Source organism: Osmerus eperlanus, chromosome 14, assembly GCF_963692335.1.
Source record: "Osmerus eperlanus chromosome 14, fOsmEpe2.1, whole genome shotgun sequence".
NCBI classification, from domain to species: Eukaryota; Metazoa; Chordata; class Actinopteri; order Osmeriformes; family Osmeridae; genus Osmerus; species Osmerus eperlanus.
Genome location: NC_085031.1, coordinates 1740007 through 1763258, shown reverse-complemented (window position 1 = coordinate 1763258; position 23252 = coordinate 1740007). Strand labels below are relative to the sequence as shown.

The window sequence follows — 23252 nt, the reverse complement described above, 5'->3', positions numbered from 1 at the left end:
TCGGGGGGGGGGGATAAGAGCGTCTGCTAAATGACTAAATGTAAATGTAAAATGAATATAAAAAAGTAATGTTGGTTTAACCCTTTGAGGAGGAATCCTAATAATAATACCTATATATGTGAGAGAACAATGGTTGTGCCCTTGCCGAAGGCAAGCACACCCAATAAAGAGATGACGTGACCGTGTGTGTTTCCCCTCCAGACCGATGGGGGCGGAGAATGTTCTGGAGTCATTCTTGCAGAGGTGGGATGGGTAGGCTATAAACCAATCGGAAGAGAGCACAGACACAAGTTACATTTTCCTGCAATCATGACCAGTATGCGGATTGTGACACGTATCCAACTGTTTACGTGTCTGGGATAACTCAGTGTGGGACAGGGTTTTATGCCAAAATTCGCAGAATTGTAACATTGTTTCGTCTGTTGAATGACGATTTGAAAGGATGGAGACAGGGGCGTGCGACGGTACTGCGGGTAGGCTATGTTACAGGCTAGCGCAATCAGCATTGTTGTTGTTTTGTAACCAACATTGTAGTGGTTTTGTAATCATACTACTTGCAGTTTAGCTCTGCACATTGTTAGTTTATTTCTTAACGAAAGTGAGGTAGTATCATCTCGTGAGGTAATCAATCTAATCTGAATCATATGTTGAATTGTGCAGATTTTGCTTTAAGCATTATACGTTTGCACAATGCTTTGTGTCAGCTGCACTTCTAGTGTCAGTTAGTCAAGTTTGCCCAAGTGGTTTACAAATAAAGTTTCTAACTTTTCTCTTAGGTGCACATTATATTGAGCCGTCCTCTAGACAGGAGGAGCCAACTGAGAATGAGGGCAATAATGATCAAAAGAATGCTACAAACAAGCTGTCAGGGCATGCACCAGAGAACGTAGCATGGACTGACAGCAGGATGAAACACCTGTTTGGGTTTGAAAGGGAGGACTTGTCCTCTTGGCATCGTCTAGTGTGCCTCCTGAACCGCCCCACTGATCCAGCCTCATTGGGCATCTTCCGTTTCTTATTTGGTGAGTTGTCGATTCATGTCATCTGTGTCAATCCCACCAAAGTCTTCAGATCCCTTTGGGCATGATGGTCCATACAGAAATATCTCTTTCCCAAACAATTATGTTGATGGGAAGTAACATTCTGTCTTCACTACTCATCCTCTTAACCCTTGTGTTATCTTCGGGTCATTCTGACCCATCAGTCATTGTGACCCACCGTTGTATTGCGACAACTTTACCGCATACAAAAACAAAGTGAAGCATTTTCTTTTAACCGGTGGGCTGTCTCAGACCCCCCACATTGGAATGGTTAAAAGAAAATTATTTGTATTTGTTTTTATATTGGGTAAAATTGGGTAAACACAACGATGGTTCGTTATGAACCTTTGGGTCATGTGACCCGAAGGCAGCACGAGGGTTAATAGTCTGCCTGTTTCTTTCCCCCAGGTATGCTGATGGCTGTGGATATTACCCAGGAGAGGGGCTTAAGTCACCTAGACTATAAGTACCTGGACGGAGCTCCAATCTGCCGTTTTCCTCTCTTTAACTTCCTGCATCCTCTGCCTCTTGATTGGATGTACCTGGTTTACGTGGTGATGTTTTTAGGTAGGTTTCATTCTCTGTTGTGATGGTGTCCATTCCCATATGGGGAAGCCTGTCAGTGACAGTAATGTTTTGCTCTGTCCATCCCTTTGTTTGTGTATTGCTGTGTCTGTCCCTTTTGTCTTTCAGGTGCCATAGGCATCATGCTGGGGTGTTTCTACAGACTGTCCTGCCTCATGTTCATCTCAACCTACTGGTACATCTTCTTCCTGGATAAGACGGCATGGAACAACCATTCTTATCTCTATGGCCTCATCGGCTTCCAGCTCACACTCATGGATGCTAACAGATACTGGTGAGTCAGAAGTACTCTTATGTGTGTTTTCGTATGCAGATCTTCATGGGCCCGTGTGTTTACATACATTTATTTATAAATGTAGTGTGTAACAACTTGCAGGTCAGTTGATGGATTACGTAATTTCAAGAAAAGAAATGCTCAAGTGCCACTTTGGAATTACACCGTTCTGAGGACTCAGGTTTGGGGAAACTTTAAATCTCTAGAAGATTCTTCTGTTTTCTATACATTCAGTTTAGCATTTTAAAAGGTTAACTATATTTAGAATATGTGCTCCCGTTGTCACCTGCAGGTTTTCATTGTATACTTTATCGCTGGAATAAAGAAATTAGATGCTGACTGGGTTGAGGGATACTCCATGTCGTATCTTGCGCACCACTGGCTTTTTGACCCTTTCAAGTGAGTTCAAAGTACATTTACTTAAAATGTAATGTTTTTGATTTATTTTCCTCAGTCTTAACAAGGGATCATAAGTTCTATGGCTAACACTGTGTGTTTTGGCCAGGCTAATTTTGCCTGTTGAGATGGTGAACCTGCTGGTGGTACACGGAGGTGGTTTGATTCTGGACCTGACTGCCGGCTACCTGCTGTTCTTTGACGCCACGCGGCCCTTTAGTTTCTTTTTTGTCAGCTACTTCCACTGCATGAACTCTCAGCTCTTCAGCATTGGTGAGGTGTCTTTTTGTTCTTGTGCTTGTTCTGCTTGTTCATGGTTGTCTACTGTTAACCAGTGATATCGCAGATTATTCAAACTAAAATATCCAGATATACAACCCGTACTGGCTATGCCTGTCAGATGAAGACTGGGTTAATTAATAACCTTCTATCGATCACTGATGATACCTTATGTCCACAACAGGAATGTTTTCCTACACTATGTTGGCCACGAGTCCCATCTTCTGCTACGCTGATTGGCCCAGACGCTTTTTTGCCCATTTCCCGGCATTTCTCAGAGTGGTGTTGCCCTTCACAACTCCAGACCCGCAGCCCAGTATTTCCTGTGTGTACCACGAGGCCCAGACCCCGCCTGCTGAAGCACATGACACTGTCTCTGTCCCCAAGGCCTCCAAACCATGGTTCAGACACAAGCTCGGAGCCCTCTTCACCATCATTTATCTGACTGAACAATTCTTCCTCCCATACTCCCACTTCATCACACAGGTAGGTTTGCTTCTGAAATCACACATGGTTAGATTGATTTTACAGTCTACAATTTGAGCATATTTTTCTAAGAAATAGGGAACTGCCTTGGACAATGATCGCACAGTCAGTGTCAACACAACTATTTACCTGCAGCAAACAGTAGCTGAGATTAGATTCGTACAGTGGAGAGGGAAGAGAGGGGCTTTGTCAGGAAAGTGACTTATTAGAGGCAAACATTTGTCTGTAGTGCCAGATTGAATGGCATATTATACATACCACTGTGTAAAAAAACAAAAAACATTTGTTTTCAAATGTATGTTATCGATCATATGAATATTTTATGACAAAGGGCTATAACAACTGGACCAATGGTCTGTATGGTTACTCTTGGGACATGATGGTTCACTCCCGCACCCATCAGCATGTGAAGATTACCTACAAGGATGGAAACACAGGAGAGGTTGGATATCTCAACCCAGGGGTGAGTCACAGAACAGAAGCCCTAAAAGCAGTTGGTATACTATGAAGTAGGGCGCATATTGTAAATCTAATACCCCTCCCTGTGCCCTCTCCCATCCATGTATCACTGCTCTTTTTATATCAGGCATATGGTAGATCCTTGTGGACATACACTACACCACTGCAACATGAATTCAAATTATTGTGATTAAGCTGTCATGTATTTGTAGGTTTTCACTCAGAGCCGGCGCTGGAAGGACCATGGGGACATGCTGAAGCAGTACGCCACCTGCTTGAACCATCACCTGCCTCACTACAATATTTCCGACCCAGAGATCTACTTTGATATCTGGGTATCTATTAACGATCGCTTTCAGCAAAGGTGGGCAGTAGGAACATCCGAAGGTGACCTATAATATCAAATAGAGCAGCCAAAACAACGTCTCATTTGTCCTTCAAACTGTGATAGGATATTTGACCCTCGTGTGGACATGGTCAAATCGGATTGGTCCCCCTTCCGTCCAAACCCCTGGCTTATGCCACTGTTGGTTGACCTATCTCCCTGGAGGACCAAGTTCCAGGAGATTGAGGGAACCTTGGACAACCAGACAGAGATTGTCTTCATAGCTGACTTCCCAGGTATTGACTTTTTCACTTCTTCCTTCCATTATCTGTCATTCCCTCCCATTTGATAGAAAATACGTTTGCCAGACAATAGGCTACACACTATATATACGGTAACTGTGTATAGTGCAGTCTATACACAATTTATAGAAAGTCTGCCAAAATGTTTACAGTAGAGGTTGCACTATATTGTGTAACAATATTACACCAATAGATAAAAGATAAACACAAACCTTATTTTATGTATCTTGAATTTTGAGTGACTGACAGTCTTCTTACCAAAGGTCTCCACCTGGAAAACTACGTTAGTGAAGACCTAGGCAACACTAGTGTTCAGGTGCTACAGGGCCAGCTGAGTGTTGAGGTGGTATCAGAGAACAAAAACTATACCCTAAAGACTGGAGAACAGATGAAGGTACAGTATATAGTACCTTTTGATAATTGTAAATGACTAACGATAGAGACTGTTGCATGGTTTCACTCTTTCAGAGTAAAAATCTGTAAAAGAAATCTTCTAGTCCCTCTGCTCGAACCCTGCACCCACAACTGGGCCATAATAACAGCTCTACTCATATAAATGAGAGGACTCGTCTTATGTGCAGAAATATACAGCTGAACGTGTGTGTGTGTGCGCATATGCAGCTACCAGCTGGAGCCTACCATAAGGTGTACACAGTTTCAACTGAGCCATCGTGCTACATGTACATCTATGTGAACACCACAGAGGCAGCACTCCAGAAGAACTTCATCAAGCTGTTTGAACTACAGGAGCGTGTCCGCAATGGAACGGGTCAGGAAGTTTCATATTAGTGCATTTGGCACATTTTCCAGTTTGTTTCATATTACGCTAACTCAAAAATGGATATGAAACAAAGATATTTTTTGAGATTTTTGCACATGCAAAAGGAAACTGCACACAATGTAAAGTTATATAAAAAAAAGACTTTCCTTGCAACTGCTTTTTCCCCTCAATTGTGCTTTTGACATACTTAAGGACTTCAGCATTATTTATACTCTACAGAGACAGAACCACTGCCCCCAGAACTACAACCACTTGTTTCTCCTAACGATGATGAAAGTGCAGAGATTAATGCAACAGATCCAGTGGTGCGGCTGTTTCTGCGACGACAGCGACGTATAAAGGAGGTCAAAAAACGTAGGGAAGCAAGTTTGTTGGAGAGGCTGCATCGCTTCTCTGTGAAAAAGTACTGGATGTTACGACGAGGGTGAGTATAACAAGAAGTATCTTAACTGCAAGCTGTATGAGTCGTATCCCAATACCTCAGATCAGATGTTCACTTCATCATTTGATGTTACAACCGACTAGTCATGCTATCCTGCAGAAATGTAGTTATTACAACTGTCTTAGTAGTTGACTTGCATTACATGAATTGGTTTCTCTGTCCTGTAGGTTCTTGATGACGGCCATTGCAATGCGAAACCTGGTGGTGGGACTTCCTCCTTTGGAACAGCTGACAAGAGAGGTGGCCTATGCCAACATGAAGGAACCTCAGAATGAGGGTGGACAGGATGAAAACCTCAAAGAAGAAGTTGGTCATGGAGAGCTTTAGGATTGAGGCAAGGGTTTTCAAAGAATGCAAAGTGCCTGTGCGAATAAGTGAATTAATGATTTACCTGGAAGGAACGTGTGTGAATGAGTGATTGTGTTACCCACTAAAGACAAATCTAAGAATAGTTTTTAAATGGTTACATTTGAAATGTGATTTTTTTTTACAGGCTGTCCATTATTTAAGTATGTTGAGCAGATGTTTCAGATTGTGTGAAAACACATTCCTAATCTTTCTGAGGAATTACATAACTTTTTTGTATTATAGAAAGTATCCATATTCCTTCATAAATATTAAGCCAAGTCCAACTTGCAACAAGGCAAATGTACATTTGTTGTTCAAAAAAGTAATTAAGTTGGAGTAAACGTCTCCAACTAAATGTTGAACAAGACCATCTTTGATAGTGAAACCCCTGTTGGCAATTTTATAATGAAGAGCCCAAAAGTATACATGTCTTTTTAAAGTGACTTGTGTTCTGAACTCTTGACCTTGTTTTACAAGTTTGTAAACAGGCTCAAGACAATTTTAGATTTTTTTCAGTAAACCATTCAAATTTATCAATTACTAATAAAGGAGAAAATCTGAAATATGGAAATATCTCACTTTATTGCTGTCAGTATTTAATTATCATATTCAGGTACCCAGTCTAAAGTGCTACAGTACAACTCCACAGTGTCTTTTAAGGGAAGGTGTTATGGCACAAGAAACACTGTAGACCAAAAACATAAATACAGTTCAATTATTTTAGAAGGTTGCAGGGTGTACAAAAGAATGGTTGATTAGTAAAAACAAAAACATTATTTAATCAGTGAGTACAGAAACATGTTTTGCTAACCTTTACAACAGCCAGGTCTCATCTCACAGTAAATGTTAGACAACAAAAGGTAATGACTCATTCTGTCTTCTGAACTGCCTCTCCAGCCTATCCATTTATGTCTAATGACAAGAGCAACATGTAAACAAAAGCCATATAAAAAATTATCGAATGACAATCCTTTTTGTAGTGCAACTTTTTGTGATTACATTTTAGCATCCATTTTAAGTAAAAGGACCCACTAACGAACCACAATCTGCCTGTGATGAAGTTGAAACACACTTTACTACAAAAAGCAAATAGAATGCATAAAACCATTCAACCATTATGACAGTCAACATCCCTTTAACATTTGAGCTTTTTATGACTTGTATGTTTTTGTTCAACAATTTCCCTTCTATTTTTTTCACAGCTACTATCAGTTATGACGCACAGACATTCACCACTGTGATATGTTTAGAAAAGGACAAAATGGATTAATGCTTAAGAGCTTGATTGTTATCCTTAAAAAATTCTCAGTCCCTATATCTAGGTTACAAACCCTATTATACACTATACATCTTGTGAGAATATACTGTACACACTGATTATTTGAGTGATCCCTTTTCAGTCTCCAAAACAACATCTGTGTTGTACCTGTATATACTGTTTTAGAATTGATTGGTGGAAAATAAACTACAAAATTATCTTATAAAACATGTTATTCTCACACAAATGATTATTTAATAAATGTGTGTCCACCTTAAAACGTCCTTTGTTTTGGGAGTTTTTCATATTTCTCCAGATCACTACCTTGGTTGAAGATCGGGGTAGAAAACTCCATGGATTACGCCTTCAATGACAACATTTGAAAATGTATCTAAACAGAAATGTTTGTTATAATAAATCAATCAGTAGTTACTTTACAAACAACAGTGTCATAAGACATTTATATTTTAAATACACAATTATAATTAACAGTGGAGTCAGTAAACCGTTTACAGTTGATATAACGGACAATTAGTAGGAAACCGTTTCATGTTTTATTCAAATTTGGTAGACTAATAATGAGTAGGTATCAAGGAAGTCATACCTGTCCTGGTTAAAATGTAGACATACACTTTACAGAAAAATTTATTGGGACACCTACACATTCATAAGATTGTATGACATCCCATTCTAAATCCATAGGCAATAAGATGGAGTTGCCCCCAACCCCCTCCATGTGGCTATAACAGCTGCCGCTTTTCTGGGAAGGCTGTCCATGAGATTTTAGAGTGTGTCTGTGGGATTTAGTGCCCATTCAGCCACAAGAGTATTAAGGTGTTTGGTCCATACCGAAACGTTTTGTTTGGTGTGAAACTTGACAGGACTGCACAGACCCCTGACCTACACAACATCAAACACATTTGGGATAATTTCTGCCATCTGCAAGCCATGTGTAATTACCCAACAGCAGTGCCCCAATTCTATATTATTGCCTGTAGTTTTGGAATGAGACGCACAAGAAACTCATAAAGGTGGAATGGTCAGGTGTCCCAGTCCCTAAAGTAGGGCTGCAAATAATGATTATTTTAATAATCGGTTAATCTGTCGATTATTTTTTAGATTAGTCGATTAATCGGATAAAAATTGGGCTCAAAGCCTTCGGCGAGCACAACCATTGTTCTCTCTCATATATATTTATTGTAATTTCCCCACCCCAAAGATCCCTCAATATTTGGACTACATAGACAACGTCGGTGTCAAAATGTCCCAATTGCGTTGCTTGTATAGGGATTTACGTTCTGTTGCACAGTTTAGGCTGAAATTACGTTTTTGTGGCGAAAAGTGTCTTGTGTGGCAGAAGGGACCTCAGTGCTAGCCTAACACAACATCAGCAAACGTTATCACCGACGCATAGATACGCCGTTCTAGTAAGACAGACAGCTATATCAGCGAGCCCTCAGCATTAGTACCGTAGCTAAAAATCAGAGACAAGTAAAAGACAACTACAGCTCGCAGCTGTGCTCCATTTTGCTCCTGGATTCAGACCTACCCCCGTTAAATTGTAGAGTTGGCTAACTACTACACTTTTGTGTGGGAATCGCAGCAGCTAACCAGTCGAAAGGCATACAAAAATACAGGAGCACACCCCACAATTTCCACAGAAATTGTACCCTCTTTAGTTTAGTGTGAAATCCCACACCTTGGATGACTTAGGTCATACTGATTTCTATGCCTCCGCCATGTGTTTCACAACAACGTTACGGGTCTCTCCGATAGTCTTTCCTCTACCTCTGCTCCTTTTTTTTTTTTTTGCTCTGCGCTTAACTCAGAACATAAACAGAAAAAATGTTTACTACTCAAACATCTCCGCGACTTATTGAGTGGCATAATAGTCGCGAGACAACAAATTGATAATTAAATTGTTGCCAACTCTTTTAATAATCAAATTTTAGAGATTCATTGTTGCAGCCCTACCCTATAGTGTACATTCAAATAATATAGACTAAATATAATATGCACTAATAATTTGGGGGGGTTTATACATTACCATGTGTGGAAGGAAGAAGGTAAGGATCTCTTAGGAAGAGCATAGCTGGTTGATGGGTAAGTTTGCTGTTAAAGAACAAAACAGGACAGATTAGCTATAAATAGTACTGTGATAGGAATCATATGAGGATTGTATCTTATGCTCACTCACACACCACAATGAAAATAGCAAAACAAACTAATATAAGTGTTCAGTGTATTTAGTGTAGACACACATAGTGGAACTCCCTCCCATGGACAGATTAATCGAGAAATGCAGAACAAAATGGTGGCCTGGATTACTTGAATACTTTCCATACATCGTGTTTTGGATACATCGACATACCTTGATTCCTCAGATTCAGTTTCAAATGACCTAATAGCAACAGGGGGGAAAATGGCAAGAGAAAGGACACTAAATGTCATAAAGTTCGAAATAACACCTTGTTAATATGAATATAGGCTGAGTGGGAAGCAACTCTGTCCATGCACAGTATTTTAATGGTAGCCTTGTTTTATAGAGCACCCATTGTACAAAATACTCACCCACAACTTTCCGTTTTTGGTAGAGAGGGAAAATGGCGGATGTTGAGGAAATCCAAGAATATCTTTGGGAGAACTTCATTCTCCATGATTATAGTCTGTCAGAGAAGGACAGCGAAAGTTGGGACAAATGGCGTTCTGGGAATCAAGGAGGGTTCATTCAAAGGTAACATTTAAATTGACTTCATATGCCAAGTGTCGAGGTGGAAACACTGCTTTCTGACAAGTGTGACATTAACACTTTGAAATCACAAAGGCTCTGGGGTTGGGTCTAACACTAAGGGTTTACAGTCTAACACTATCATGTAATGCCCACAAAATGAAAAATAATGTTGCTTGCTTACAATTAATCTGGAAGTTGGCGAGACTGGCTGCACCAAGGAATTATTGCAAAATTGAACTAGAGGGGGTACAATTTCTGGGGAAATTGTAGGGTGTGCTTGCTTGCGTCGGTTGCACAGGGGTCCGTTTTTTAATGACATTTTTACAACTGATATTTCTGTATTTTATATAAAAATGCATACTTATTATTTATAAAGATTACATAGATTTAAAAGCATTTTTTTTTGCTGCTCATTTACAACTGAAAATACGAGTGAAGTGTAGAATGAAATGGATGTCTTCTCATTTCCCCTGCAAGAGGCAGCCTCATCGTTGAATCAAAACGAATAAATTTGGCAGACCGGTGTACAAATTGACCTAATCTCTATGACTTAAACGTCCTTTTAAGTTTTTCCCTTCTCGTGATATTTTCATGCATTTAGCCTACTCATTGCATTCATTCATTAATAAAGAACCCCCTTTGAAGATTATTCTACGACGTTACCCGGCAGTAGAAGATTGAATCGCGATTCAAACAGTACCATCTGCTAACTGAAAATATGCCTCCCAAAACGTAAATAAGCTTGACATTTATTTAGTGGAAAATCACTCATTCACAAAAAGCTCACTGGTAGCGATCATTGTCAGTAACAACGCAAAATGCGATATAGCCCTGTGTGGAGAAGCTGTCCCGGTAAATTGTACTATTACGGTACAGTACTAGACTACTGCTGTGTTCGTCTTGGTAGCGATTGCGTTGGTTGAATTGGATTTAACGTTCCGTTGTACGGTTTAAGCTGAAATTAATTATTTTCATGAACAGATTGACAACGTTTAGGCTGTGGCAATGAAGTTCAGGTTAGTAGTTAGATAAGACTTTTGATTTAAGTAAGGGGAGTGCCGAACATGTTCTGTCGCCGTTTGACTTCCTAAACAGCTGTGTACAGTAGTGTAGATGTTTTTGTAGTGTGTCTCACGTAAGCTACAGCGTTGCAGTGAGCTACACTGGTTTGAAACCACAGGTAATGGTAATTTCACCAACAAATCGTTTACTAATGTCAGAATACACCCTACAACGAAAATGTATATGTGAGGAATGTTTATTTTAACGATTGAAAACAGATAACGCTACATCATAGACCACTGTAGTATGTGTTGCCCGGGCAACACAGGCTAATGTCATGATGCTAATACTTCAGTGAAATAGTAGACTACTGTTTCCGAAAGTAGATGTACTTACTTAATAATATCAGCGTATACTGTACATTACACATGACAATTGTGTGTCATATCACAAAGTAAAATGAGTAAATAGTTATCACCCTGGCCTCTTTGCTTGTGGCGTTTCTGCAGCTGCCTTGCAGTAAAGCTATAGTTAGCCTAGCTATCCCCCAAGTTAACAGATGCGAAACGAATGTTCTGCCAAAGGTAGTCACGCGTGTTTTCGTGACGTTAGTGACGTAGTGACGTTAGTAACGTCAGTGACTGTGGCTAGCAAATTAGCCACCGTTAGCTTCACTTTTCGCCACAAAAACTTAACTTCAGCCTAAACCATGCAACGGAACGTAAATTCCAATAGAAGCAACTCAATCGTTACCAAGACGAAACTTTTGACACCTACTTTGTCTATGTAGGCCAAATATTGACTGAGTTTTAGGGGGGCAAAAAGAATAATAATAATAATAATATATACGTGAGAGAACAAAGGTTGTGCCCTTGCCGAAGGCAAAGCACACCCAACTAGAGAGGGTACAATTTCTGGGGAAATTGTAGGGTGTGCTTGCGTCGGTTGTACAGGGATTTTAATGCAATTTTTACAACTGATATTCCTGTATATTTTATATAAAAATGCATAGGGCCTACTTATTATGTATAAATATTACATAGATTTAAAAGCATTTTAATTTTTTTTTGCTGCTCATTTACAACTCAAAATACGAGTGAAGTGTAGAATGAAATATGATGTCTTCTCATTTCCCCTGCAAGAGGCAGCCTCATAGCTGAATCAAAACGAATACATTTGGCAGACCGGTGTAAAAATGGACCTAATCTCTATGACTTAAACGTCCTTTTAAGTTTTCCCTTCTCGTGATATTTTCAGGCATTTAGCCTACTCATATTGCATTCATTCATTAATAAAGAACCCCCTTTGAAGATTATTCTACGACGTTATCGGCAGAAGATAGAATCGCGATTCAAACAGTACCATCTGCTAACTGAAAATATGCCCCCAAAAACATAAATAAGCTTGACATTTATTTAGTGGAAAATCGCTCATTCATAAAAAGCTCACTGGTAGCGATCATTGTCAGTAACAACGCAAAATGTGATATAGCCCTGTGTGGAGAAGCTGCCCCGGTAAATTCTACTACTACAGTACAGTACTAGACTACTGCTGTGTTCGTCTTGGTAGCGATTGCGTTGGTTGAATTCGATTAAACATTCCGTTGTATGGTTTAGGCTGAAATTAATTATTTTCATGAACAGATTGACAAAGTTTAGGCTGTGGCAATGAAGTTCAGGTTAGTAGTCAGATAGTTTCACCTATTGAAAGACTTTTGATTTAAGTAAGGGGAGTGCCGAACATGTTCTGTCGCCGTTTGACTTCCTAAACAGCTGTGTAAGTTAAATGTTTTTGTCGTGTGTCTCGCGTAGGCTACAGCGTTGCAATGAGCAACACTGGTTTGAAACCACAGGTAATGATAATTTCACCAACAAATCGTTTACTTGTAATGTAATGTCATAATAAATCCTACAAAGAAAATGTATTTGTGAGGAATGTTTATTTTAACGATTGAAAACAGATGCATCATAGACCACTGTGGTATGTGTTGCCCGGGCAACAGAGGCTAATGTCATGCTAATGCTTCAGTGAAATAGTAGACTACCGTTTCCGAAAGTAGATGTGGGCCTACTTCCTTAATAATATCAGCTAATATTGTACGTTACATTTCATAATTGTGTTTCACATCACAAAGTAAAATGAGTAAATAGTTATCACCCTGGCCTCTTTGCTTGTGGCGTTTCTGCAGCTGCCTTGCAGTAAAGCTATAGTTAGCCTAGCTATCCCCCAAGTTAACAGATGCGAAACGAATGTTCTGCTACAGGTAGTCACGCGTGTTTTCGTGACGTAGTGACGTTAGTAACGTCAGTGACTGTGGCTAGCAAATTAGCCACCGTTAGCTTCACTTTTCACCACAAAAACGCAATTTCTACTAAAACCATGCAACAGAACGTAAATAAAAATACAACCAACGCAATCGCTAACAAGACGAACCTTTTGACACCGCCGTTGTGTATGTAGTCCAAATATTGACTGATCCTTAGGGGGCGAAAATAAACAATAATAAATAAATAAATAAATATATATGTGAGAGAACAAAGGTTGTGCCCTTGCCGAAGGCAAAGCACACCCAACTAGAAACGGCTGTTCCTGCGAAACAGCAGTGAGAATGCTGAAAACCTGAATGGGGATAGCTGACCATGCTAAAAAAGCTGAAAATAGTGAAAATGTTGTAGAAAGTTATAAGCTGAAGCTTCAAAGCAACCGAAAGCTATTTTTGAAAGGGGCTGGAGCAGCATTCCAACAATGATTTGAAAGGATTTACCATTACATTTAAAGGGAGAATAATTTGCACAAAAACCTTAATATTTTAAAAAGTATAAAAGTGAGAAATGAGAAAATACCCGCAAGCTGAAAGCTGAAATGAATTTCAAAAATGTGTGAGTCACACAAAAGAGGCAGTGTGGAAGCTGAACTGCATCATCTTAACAAAGCTAAGAGCTAAAATAGCCTACAATGCGGGAGAAGCTGAAAGCTGAACTGTTAAACAGAAGAAGAAGGAGGCTAGCTAGTCGTAACAAGAATATTATCGTTTTAACAGATTAAATTATAGTTGGGATAGTATTAGCAGTAGCAGATGTAGCCTACCATTGAGCGCGTTTACTCGGCTTTCTTAGTAGGATTCAATGTGTTGATGGAATGAAACATACAGCAGTAGAGCCGATACAGGAAGACACAGCGACACTTTGTTGCAGAAGGATGATGGTGCAAGTTTTGTCCGTGGAGCATACAACGATTAATAAAAAAGAATCATGTAGACGCGTTTATTGAGTAATCGCATAACTAATTACACATGTAAACGGAGTAATCGTATTATTGGCATAAACCGACAATTGCTAGTAATCGGGTTTCTCATGGTCAAGTAAACGTACCAATCACCTGTGTGAGAGACTGAGTGGTGCGCGTCTGTCGTTACGGTGATGGTGCAGCTATGATTGCTAACACGCTGAGGGCAGAGAATAAGAGAAATGTAGCTAGAATCCACACCTCAAACAAGATAACCTAGACGCAAAACTGTACGTCCAATCCAAAATATAAGGATATTTTCCGAGACCCAAGACTCTGCCGAAACCAGAGATGTCCTTTATATGTCTGTGCGGTCAGAAATACGACTCTATCGGCAGTTTCAAAATCTTGTTCCTTCTTGCTTTCTCTGACTGATTTTACTCACCCTCTCCATTGAAGTTAGTGAGAGAATTTGAAAGGCTGCTCTCGCTTCAAGGCTCATAGCTGAAAATCTGTAAAGGTGAGCTCTTTAGTAGTTACATTGGCTGAAAGAGGACAATTTTTCCTACATTTTAAGGTATAACTTGTTTAAGTAAGTTAAACTATATGAACGTTAGAGGAATTTGTTTGACAATTTAGTTGAATATCAGAAAAAGAGCAGCCAGCAGAGTGGTGCTGGCTGCTCATTCATAAAAATCAAGAAGGAGCAAACATTTTAATGTATTTCAAACTGTCATAATTCAAAATTGGCTGAACATTTGAAAAAGCTGAATCATTTGGGAATAGCTGAATGTCTTGTGAACATTTTAAAGGTTGAATGGTGTCTCTAGCTGAAAGTAAACTGAAGTAGTTACGTTTGAAAGAGGAGGAAGCTTTTTAATGATTTGAAAGGATTTACCATTACTTTTAATGGGAGAATAATTTGCACAAAAACCTTAATGTCTTAAAAAGTATAAAAGTGAGAAATACCAAAAGTCATAGCCATCATCTCCTGAAGGAGCTGAACGTTTTGATACAAAAGTTGTAGGAATCGGTTAAAGTATGCAGAACGAGTTAAAGGCCAAAAAACGGCGGAAGAACTAAGAAGTTGAAAAACAATAGTGAGAATGCTGAACAGCATTCTCACAACTAGAAACGGCTGTTCCTGCGAAACAGCAGTGAGAATGCTGAAAACCTGAATGGGGACAGCTGACCATGCTAAAAAAGCGGAACATTTTGAACATTTAGTAGAAAGTTATAAGCTGAAGCACCTGAAAGGTATTTTTGAAAGGGGCTGGAGCTGGACGAAGGTATAAAACTACAGAAAAGAGAAGAAAAATTAAAAAAGAGAAATAATTCTGAAGATTTTGAAAATGTAGCAGAATTTTTTTTGCTGGAGTTTCAAAAGGCCTGAAATGTATGTTAAAAAGGACCTGCAGCAAGATGAAGGCAGAAAAGTACAGAAAAGAGAAGAAAATGCAAAAGTATGGCAGTTGGAAGGTACTGCTGTGAAAGGTATTTTTGAAAGGACCTGGAGCAAGATGAAGGCAGAACACAGAAGAAAAGAGAAGAAAAGAAAAGAAGAAGAAAAATGCAAAACAATAAGGGCAAAAATTCAGAAAGATGAGCTGCAGGAAAATGTGAAAATTTAGCAGAAAACCAGTTGCTGAAGTCTGGGTTGAACGAATTTGAAGGTAAAAGGACAACACTGGAATGACTTGAACTTGCTGGAAAAACGTAGCAACCGTTGGTCATTGGCAACAAACTGGCAACATTTCTAACCTAGAATCTAGGTTTCAGGTTCAAGGTGGAGGAGAAACTAATCATGTGTGCCTGCACACCCAGCCCTGTTCAGACACTTAACTTAAGATGACATAAAAATAAAAACTTTTAAATTCAATCACGTCACATTACGTGACTTTGTTGGTTGTGCAACTGCAAAAGCTACTTGAACTCAGATTAAAATGCTGCTGCTGCAAAAAGCTGAACTACAGTATTGTGGGTATTAAATAAGATCATGCTACATCTAACCAGTGGATCATTTCTTGCAAGTGTGTCAAAGTGGTATTTGTACAGACTGTATTAACACCATAGGCGTGAACAATGCATGCATCTTCATCGTCTCCATCTGACTTTAGCCGAAGCGAAGCTAGAGAGAGGATGCATTGGGAGATTTCCTATAGTAAGCTAGATACTGCTTCAAATTGAAAACGGAGAATATATTTGAGTAAAGACAAGTTACTTAACATCTGTGTTCAATATCGTCAATTAAAAGTAAAAACTTTCCAGTTACAAAGCGTTTGTTCGTAGGATTAACGCCAGCTGCAGCAAACACTTGCCCCAGCCCCGGGTTGGCTGTTCGTGACGGTCAGCTATGACAGTCTTGAGCGTCGATTTTTGCAAATTTCTGTGAAACTTGCTAAAATAAAAACGATCTAGCTAGATTATGTACACTTTAATCTCAATGTACATACCTTGTTTGGCCAATTTGGTCGATTGTGGAAAAGAGGTCGAACCGTTTTTAGTTATGGAGAGCCATTGCGCTAGCTCGACTATAGGAGAGAATAACAGAAATGTAGCTAGAATCCACACCTCAAACAAGATAACCTAGACGCAAAACTGTACGTCCAATCCAAAATACAAGGATATTTTCCGAGACCCAAGACTCTGCCGAAACCAGAGATATTCTTTATATGTCTGTGCAGTCATAAATACGACTCTACCTGCAGTTTCAAAAACGTGTTCCTTCTGCTTTCCTGGTGCGTGTTTGTTTGGTTGCCACGGCGATGGCGCAGCTGTGATAGCTAACGAGCTAGGCAGAGAGAAAAACGAACATTTACCTAGCATCCACACCTCAAACAAGTTGACCTAGACGCAAAACTACACGTCCAATCAATAAAATGAGGATATTTTCCAAGACCCAAGACTCTGCCGAAACTAGAGATGTCCTTTATATGTCTGTGCGGTCAGAAATATGTCTCTACCGGCAGTTTCGAAATCGTCTTCCTTCCTGCTTTCTCTGACGAATTTTACCCACCTCTCCATTGAAGTTAGTGAGAGAATTTGAAAGGCTGCTCTCGCTTCAAGGCTCATAGCTGAACATCTGTAAATGTGAGCCCTTTAGTAGTTACATTGGCTGAAAGAGGACAATTTTTCCTACATTTTAAGGTATAACTTGTTTAAGTAAGTTAAACTATATGAACGTTAGAGGAATTTGTTTGACAATTTATTTTTATGAATGAGCAGCCAGCAGTGTGCCACTCTGCTGGCTGCTCATTCATAAAAATCAAGAAGGAGCAAACATTTTAATGTATTTCAAACTGTCATAATTCAAAATTGGCTGAATATTTGAAAAAGCTGAATCATTTGGGAATAGCTGAATGTCTTGTGAACATTTTAAAGGTTGAATGGTGTCTCTAGCTGAAAGTATGCTGAAGTAGTTACGTTTGAAAGAGGATGAAGCTTTTTAATGATTTGAAAGGATTTACCATTACTTTTAATGGGAGAATAATTTGCACAAAAACCTTAATGTCTTAAAAAGTATAAAAGTGAGAAATACCAAAAGTCATAGCCAACATCTCCTGAAGGAGCTGAACGTTTTGATACAAAAATTGTAGGAATCGGTGAAAGTATGCAGAACTAGTTAAAGGCCAAAAAACGGCGGAAGAACTAAGAAGTTGATATAATAATAACTAGAAAAGGCATTTCCTGCTGAAAATGCGTTGGAATGCTGAAATCTGAAATTGTTTTTTTTTTAAATGGCTGAAAATACAGAAATTAGAAAATACCCGCAAGCTGAAATCTGAAATTGATTTTAAAAATGTGTGATTCACACAAAAGAGGGAGTGTGGAAGCTGAACTGCATCATCTAACAAAGCTAAGAGCTTAAATAGCCTTGCGGGTATTTTGGGTCATTATTTGACTTGCTATTTTTACTTTGTCTAGGTCAGAGTTGGCGAACTCTGATAGCGTACAAGAACTCTGGTCGCGTGAAGTATTTAAACAAATATGTAAAACAATCTGTATTCTTGATCTGAGGCAAAGGATCTGTTAACAGAGAATACGGCCCATACTCTTGACCTGGGGAAAGGATATGTTAACAGAGTGTATGGTTTTATATATACAGACCAGGGGTGAACCAAATGTATGTGTGTTACTTGTAATCCTACTTTTATTAGTTATTTTATTGTAGAATCTTGGTTTAGTAAATTTGGGTCATTATTTGACTTGCTATTTTTACTTTGTCTAGGTCAGAGTTGGCGAACTCTGATACGGCCCATACTCTTGACCTGGGGAAAGGATCTGTTAACAGAGTGTATGGTTTTATATATACAGACCAGGGGTGAACCAAATATATATGTTACTTTTAAGATGCATGTTTAAAGTTGGTTTCTCTCTTGAACAGAGATCTTATTGGGATTTTTATTTTTGTTTGAATTGTTTATCACTTGTATTATTGTTTTTATTGATTTTATGTAAAGCACCTTGAGCTGCAATTCTTGTATGAAATGTGCTATATAAATAAAGTCTAACTTACTTACAATGCGGGAGCAGCTGAAAGCTGAACTGTTAAACAGAAGAAGTAGGCTAGCTAGTCATAACAAGAATATTATAGTTTTAACAGCTGAAATTATAGTTGGGGTAGTAATAGCTGTAGCCTATCATTGAGTGTGTTTACTCGGCTTTCTTAGTAGGATTCAATGTGTTGATGGAATGAAACATACAGCAGTAGGGCCGATACAGGAAGACACGGCGACACTGTGTTGCAGAAGGATGATGGTGCAAGTTTTGTCCGTGGAGCATACAACGATTAATAAAAAAGAATCATGTAGACGCGTTTATTGAGTAATCACATAACTAATTACACATGTAAACGGAGTAATCGTATTATTGGCATAAACCGACAATTGCTAGTAATCGGGTTTCTCATGGTCAAGTAAACGTACCAATAACCTGTGTGATAGACTGAGTGGTGCGTGTCTGTCGTTACGGTGATGGTGCAGCTATGATTGCTAACGCGCTGAGGGCAGAGAATAAGAGAAATGTAGCTAGAATCCACACCTCAAACAAGATAACCTTGACGCAAAACTGTACGTCCAATCCAAAATCTAAGGATATTTTCCGAGACCCAAGACTCTGCCGAAACCAGAGATATTCTTTATATGTCTGTGCAGTCAGAAATACGACTCTACCTGCAGTTTCAAAAACGTGTTCCTTCTGCTTTCCTGGTGCGTGTTTGTTTGGTTGCCACTGCGATGGAGCAGCTGTGATCGCTAACGAGCTGGGCAGAGAGAATAACTAATGTAGCTAGAATCCACACCTCAAACAAGTTAACCTAGACGCAAAACTATACGTCCAATCCAAAAAATAAGGATATTTTCCGAGACCCAAGACTCTGCCTAAACCAGAGATATTCTTTATATGTCTGTGCAGTCAGAAATACGACTCTACCTGCAGTTTCGAAAACGTGTTCCTTTTGCTTTCCTGGTGCGTGTTTGTTTGGTTGCCACGGTGATGGCGCAGCTGTGATGGCTAACGAGCTAGGCAGAGAGAAAAACGAACATTTACCTAGCATCCACACCTCAAACAAGTTGACCTAGACGCAAAACTATACGTCCAATCCAAAAAGTAAGGATATTTTCCGAGACCCAAGACTCTGCCGAAACCAGAGATGTCCTTTATATTTCTGTGCGGTCAGAAATACGACTCTACCGGCAGTTTCAAAATCTTGTTCTTTTTGCTTTCTCTGACGATTTTGTCACCAGATTTGCATTGGTCTCTATGGGGCGAGAGTTGGACTTTGTCTCGCTTTCGTGGGGCTCTGAACAAATGTGTACGTCTGTTGGATTCAACAGACAACTGTCTACGACCAGCACAAAATTAGCTATCTATTGATCCAAAAACGAAGCATGAAGAGCGAAAATTGTGGCAATGCTGGCAAACTAGAAATATTTTTTCAACGACATCCGAAGCTGCCCTCCACTCTAGGGTTTCACGTAAACACCCATGTAAATCTCAGAAACGGCTTGAAAAAGTCATGAAACATAATCAGTGATATTGAAAAAAGTTGAATAGATATCAAAAAGCTGAATTATTTAAAAATAGTTTAGGGTTTTGTCAACATTTTAAAGTTTAAATGGTGGCTCTAGCTGAAAGATTGAGGAAGAAGAAGGATTTGGAAGTTGAAGAAGTTTAAAGAAGTTTGAGAGGATTTGAAAGAAAACTCCATTGGAAACCCATGTTAAAAATATTATGAATATTGATTTATATTAATTCAAGCATAAGAGGTACAAAGCTGAAAAGTCATAGCACCCATGGCCTGAAACTGCTGAATTTTTTGATAGCTGAACGGTTTTAACCCTCGTGCTGCCTTCGGGTCACATGACCCAAAGGTTCATAACGAACCATCGTTGTGTTTACCCAATTTTACCCAATACAAAAACAAATTAAAATAATTTTCTTTTAACCTTTGCAATGTGGGGGGTCTGAGACAGCCTAGGTGTTAAAAGAAAATGCTTCACTTTGTCTTTGTATGCGGTAAATTTGTCGCAATACGACGGTGGGTCACAATGACTGATGGGTCAGAATGACCCGAAGAGAACACAAGGGTTAATAGCTGAAGATTTGAAGGTGCTGAAAGGTGTCACGGAAGAAATAGAAGATAAATAATAATAAGTTGAATAAAGATTCAAAGAACAATACTTGGAATGCTGAAGCAGCATTCCAACAATAAAGAGAAACAGGAAAACAATATATATGTGAGAGAACAAAGGTTGTGCCCTTGTCGAAGGCAAAGCACACCCAATAATTTGTCTGGTCCCTATACCCAATCAGATGCCTGACGGTACAAACAGGGGTTGTGTGATGAGAAGTGAGTAACTTTGCAAACGTTAAGACAACCTAAATTCACAAGGTTGAGATGGAAGCTCACCGAAGCTACGTATAGAATGATTTAGCAGTGGCTGTCAGTACGTTTTAGTCTGAGGTCTCACAAAAACCTATGCGTCGCAAAGGCAGTTTCAATGGCCTCAGATGGAGTTTGGAGGGATAGAGGCAGGAATGTCTAGTACCTCAGGCATGTACTGTGAATTCAAGACATTTTCTATACTGGAAAACTTCTGTCGGTGTTAAAATTATAGTTGATCATTATGTTATGTCCCATAGGTGCTACAACCTCGGCCTTAAGAGTCCAGCTGGCACGGACGGAGCTGCACCACATGTGCGACCATCATTGGGCTTCTGTCCAGTGGCATTGCAATTTCCAATGATGCTTCCATGTCGTATTATTGTTTTATGTTAATAATTATTTTGATATAAGCAATGTTTTGAAATCTAGCTCTCCATTACATTGCCTACAGCCCTGCAATGTCTCCTTTGTAATATCCAATATTGTGTACAGCGATATTGTGCATAACATTACAGTGCTTCTTTGGGGATTTTTGTTTGGGGATTGTTCTGCAGTGCCCTCCACCCCAATCTGAAAGACATTTTCTGGTACTCAAAGAGTCTTTCTTATACAACTCGAGACGTTGACACAATTGATGGAATACATATTGTCTCAGAGAGGTGAGGACAATGTACAGAATGGCGTGATGAGGCAGCTCTGTAATGGATTATCACTGTCTCCTATTAGCAACCTGTCCAGATATTCGCTCTGGAAGACAGTAAGTTTATATATTATATATAACAAATAAATGTCATATCATTTTTTTTTAAGTAAGCCAGGGTAATTGCATCAATGTTACCTCTTGCGTCACAATCAACCTGAACAACATGTGTGGCAGTGGTGCAGGGGGGGGGGGGTACCTGTAGATAGAACTCTAGACCTTGTCTCCTCTGTTCCAGAACCTTGGGAATCCAGTTCCTCACATGCTTTGAAGGGATCTCAGGCGGTTTTATGCTCTTCTTTAGCTAAGAGGGACACAGAGGAATTGGTGAGGATTTTTCTTACCCTAATTCGTATGTGCTAGCTATGTGGTTAAGGTGGGTGATTTTGACTAGATCAGTATAGAAAAAAAGAAAGAGCTTGGGTCTCAATTTGGATGCCTAATCAATGTTGCAAACAAACTCACCATTTTATGCAGGGCATGAAACTCGCTGTAGCGCTTCTCCACAGTATGTTGTCTGCCATTCATGAGCACTTCAATTTTGAACACCTGTAAAAGACGGACATTAGACATCTGTTACTTTAAATGTCTTCTGATTTAGTTTGGGATAATCATTCAAATACATATTTTTTTTACACCGACACAATGCATTTATAGGGGTTGGCTTTTTTCAGAATTCTGGGAAACTGCTGTAGGCTATGTTGGCTCTGCCTACCACCTTAGATTTCACATCCTGCCAAAGACAATCAAAATTCATGGAATCCTAAGCTGGCTGGTTAGAGCCAGCTAACGTCTGCTAGCTTGCAAGATAGCTTTGCATGTGCCGAATACAAATAGATAAAATGATATTATAATAAATAACTGTATGGCATATATAGTTGTTGACATTCTGTATAGAAACTGGTGTTTAGTAAGGCATATTGTCAACGTGACAGAGCATTGACTTAGCCATCGTGCTTATTTTTAGAGGACAGCGGTACTGCCCAGTAGGCTACAGTACATTAGCAGTGAAGAGCTAGTCTCAAACAAATAGGCTAGCATTTAAATCAAGCGTTCGCTTACCGTGTATCCTTTATCAGTCGAATTTTCCTCTGAACGGAACGATGGAATAGAAACCCTGACGGAGTGCATTTTGTCACAAATAATCCTGTAATTTTTACAACGTGTTATATAAATGGAGACAACATGAAGGTGTGTTTGGACAGATCTGTAAGAGTTGAGTTGTTGCAGCACTTCGCTCTTGCTTGAAAAAACAATAGTAAAAGTATAATTGGCGCCACCTATTGGGGCGGAGCAATGTAACATTTTTGCTGCTCTCATCACTGTAAAGTATACAGTAAATTAACTCGTTAATTTGAACTTTATCTTGCTCCTTCATATAAAAAAAAAAAATCTGAATAAATTGTGGGTTGAGGATATCCACGAATATTTCTATATTGGGTAGATGAAATGTGCGGAAAACAAAAGCTCCAAGCGAATACCTGCACAGGGGGCCCCCGTGGCCACCAGAGGGCAACCAACATTACTTGAAATGTCACACAAAAACTATATAGGGAGGCTGCAAAACTGGAGCTGTTATACGGCCCTGACAGGTTTAGGACCCTGCTGATCCGGAGGAGTCCGGCGATATAATATTAAGGCTTCATATTGCACACTATTACCAATAATATCAATAGTTCATTTTATAGACTACAACCTTCCAAGTAGCCTAAACATAGCCTAAAAATAGGCTT

At 39.3% G+C, this 23252-nt stretch overlaps 2 protein-coding genes and 1 long non-coding RNA gene across 3 annotated transcripts; 1 reads left to right on the top strand and 2 right to left on the bottom strand.

Annotated features, from left to right (window-relative positions):
- The first annotated feature begins 276 nt into the window (after nucleotides 1-276).
- ggcx (gamma-glutamyl carboxylase) lies at nucleotides 277-6288 on the top strand. Its single transcript, XM_062478468.1, has 15 exons — nucleotides 277-473; nucleotides 777-1022; nucleotides 1449-1607; nucleotides 1734-1899; nucleotides 2002-2080; nucleotides 2192-2298; nucleotides 2405-2568; nucleotides 2759-3060; nucleotides 3392-3523; nucleotides 3732-3883; nucleotides 3971-4140; nucleotides 4410-4540; nucleotides 4768-4915; nucleotides 5147-5351; nucleotides 5537-6288. Exons 1-15 carry the CDS (start codon nucleotides 443-445, stop codon nucleotides 5694-5696), a joined length of 2352 nt encoding a protein of 783 aa, XP_062334452.1. The 5' UTR covers nucleotides 277-442; the 3' UTR covers nucleotides 5697-6288.
- Nucleotides 6281-22780, bottom strand: snx24 (sorting nexin 24). Its single transcript, XM_062478480.1, has 7 exons — nucleotides 22582-22780; nucleotides 21985-22068; nucleotides 21719-21823; nucleotides 9547-9641; nucleotides 9347-9376; nucleotides 9023-9087; nucleotides 6281-7366 (listed from the first exon to the last, which is right to left on the bottom strand). Exons 1-7 carry the CDS (start codon nucleotides 22648-22650, stop codon nucleotides 7296-7298), a joined length of 519 nt encoding a protein of 172 aa, XP_062334464.1. The 5' UTR covers nucleotides 22651-22780; the 3' UTR covers nucleotides 6281-7295.
- Nucleotides 8065-9016, bottom strand: LOC134034123 (uncharacterized). Its single transcript, XR_009932195.1, has 2 exons — nucleotides 8726-9016; nucleotides 8065-8648 (listed from the first exon to the last, which is right to left on the bottom strand). It is a non-coding gene; the product is annotated as an uncharacterized LOC134034123 (long non-coding RNA).
- Nucleotides 22781-23252: the final 472 nt, after the last annotated feature.

Coding starts and splice junctions, on each gene's coding strand:
- ggcx (XM_062478468.1), top strand. CDS start 443: ATGGAGACAGGGGCGTGCGACGGTACTGCGG. Junction 3,524..3,731: donor TTGGATATCTCAACCCAGGG/GTGAGTCACAGA, acceptor ATGTATTTGTAG/GTTTTCACTCAGAGCCGGCG. Junction 4,916..5,146: donor GCGTGTCCGCAATGGAACGG/GTCAGGAAGTTT, acceptor TATACTCTACAG/AGACAGAACCACTGCCCCCA.
- snx24 (XM_062478480.1), bottom strand. CDS start 22,650: ATGCACTCCGTCAGGGTTTCTATTCCATCGTTCCGTTCAGAGGAAAAT. Junction 21,824..21,984: donor TTCATGCCCTGCATAAAATG/GTGAGTTTGTTT, acceptor TGTCCCTCTTAG/CTAAAGAAGAGCATAAAACC. Junction 7,367..9,022: donor CCTTCTTCCTTCCACACATG/GTAATGTATAAA, acceptor ATTTCTGTTTAG/ATACATTTTCAAATGTTGTC.